The 598-nt window shown below is 48.2% G+C and overlaps 1 protein-coding gene across 1 annotated transcript; it reads right to left on the reverse strand.

Moving 5' to 3' along the window:
• Positions 1 to 170: 170 nt before the first annotated feature.
• Positions 171 to 588, reverse strand: LOC111660155 (adenosylhomocysteinase-like). Its single transcript, XM_023413309.2, has 2 exons — positions 480 to 588; positions 171 to 402 (listed from the first exon to the last, which is right to left on the reverse strand). Exons 1-2 carry the CDS (start codon positions 548 to 550, stop codon positions 186 to 188), a joined length of 288 nt encoding a protein of 95 aa, XP_023269077.1. The 5' UTR covers positions 551 to 588; the 3' UTR covers positions 171 to 185.
• Positions 589 to 598: the final 10 nt, after the last annotated feature.

Consider the following 598-nt stretch of genomic DNA (forward strand, 5'->3'; position numbering starts at 1 on the left):
GAGGAGGAAGATTAATGGAGTCAACAGTTTAACATTATTCTAGTATAAAACCAGAATCTCCTCCTGCTCACATCGTTTATCCAGTCAGAGAAAATATTAAACATTTGTTCTGTCAAGTCTCGAGTAATAAGTGTTTTCTGAGGTCACCGTGACCTTTGACCTTTATCCACCAAAATGTAATAAGTTCATCCTGGTGTTACTGAGATATCGTGTTCGCAAGAATGAGACGGAGAAGAGGACCTGAAAACAAAATGGCTGCCGCTGTGACTGTGGCGGAGTCGTACCTGAGGCTTGATGTTGACCTTCTCCGCAGCATTCTTGGTGAGCCAGCTCATGTCGATCTCGCAGTCGAAGTGTCCGATGTTACAGACGATGGCGTCGTCCTTCATGTTCTCAAAGTGTCTGAGGACGAGACACAGCGTTTATCAGAGACGCCGTCATCACAGCGAGACGCAGCCGAGACCGTGAGCTGAACTTACTGTCCCAGGATGATGTCCTCGCAGCCGGTGGTGGTGACGAAGATGTTTCCCTCTTTACAGGCCTCGTCCATGGTGGTGACCTCATAACCTGCAGAGCAACACACACGGTCAGAGGTCAA

The sequence above is a fragment of the Seriola lalandi genome, unplaced genomic scaffold (assembly GCF_002814215.2).
Source record: "Seriola lalandi dorsalis isolate HSWRI2012SDOR001 ecotype SW California unplaced genomic scaffold, Sedor1 jcf7180001987232, whole genome shotgun sequence".
Classification (NCBI taxonomy): Eukaryota; Metazoa; Chordata; class Actinopteri; order Carangiformes; family Carangidae; genus Seriola; species Seriola lalandi.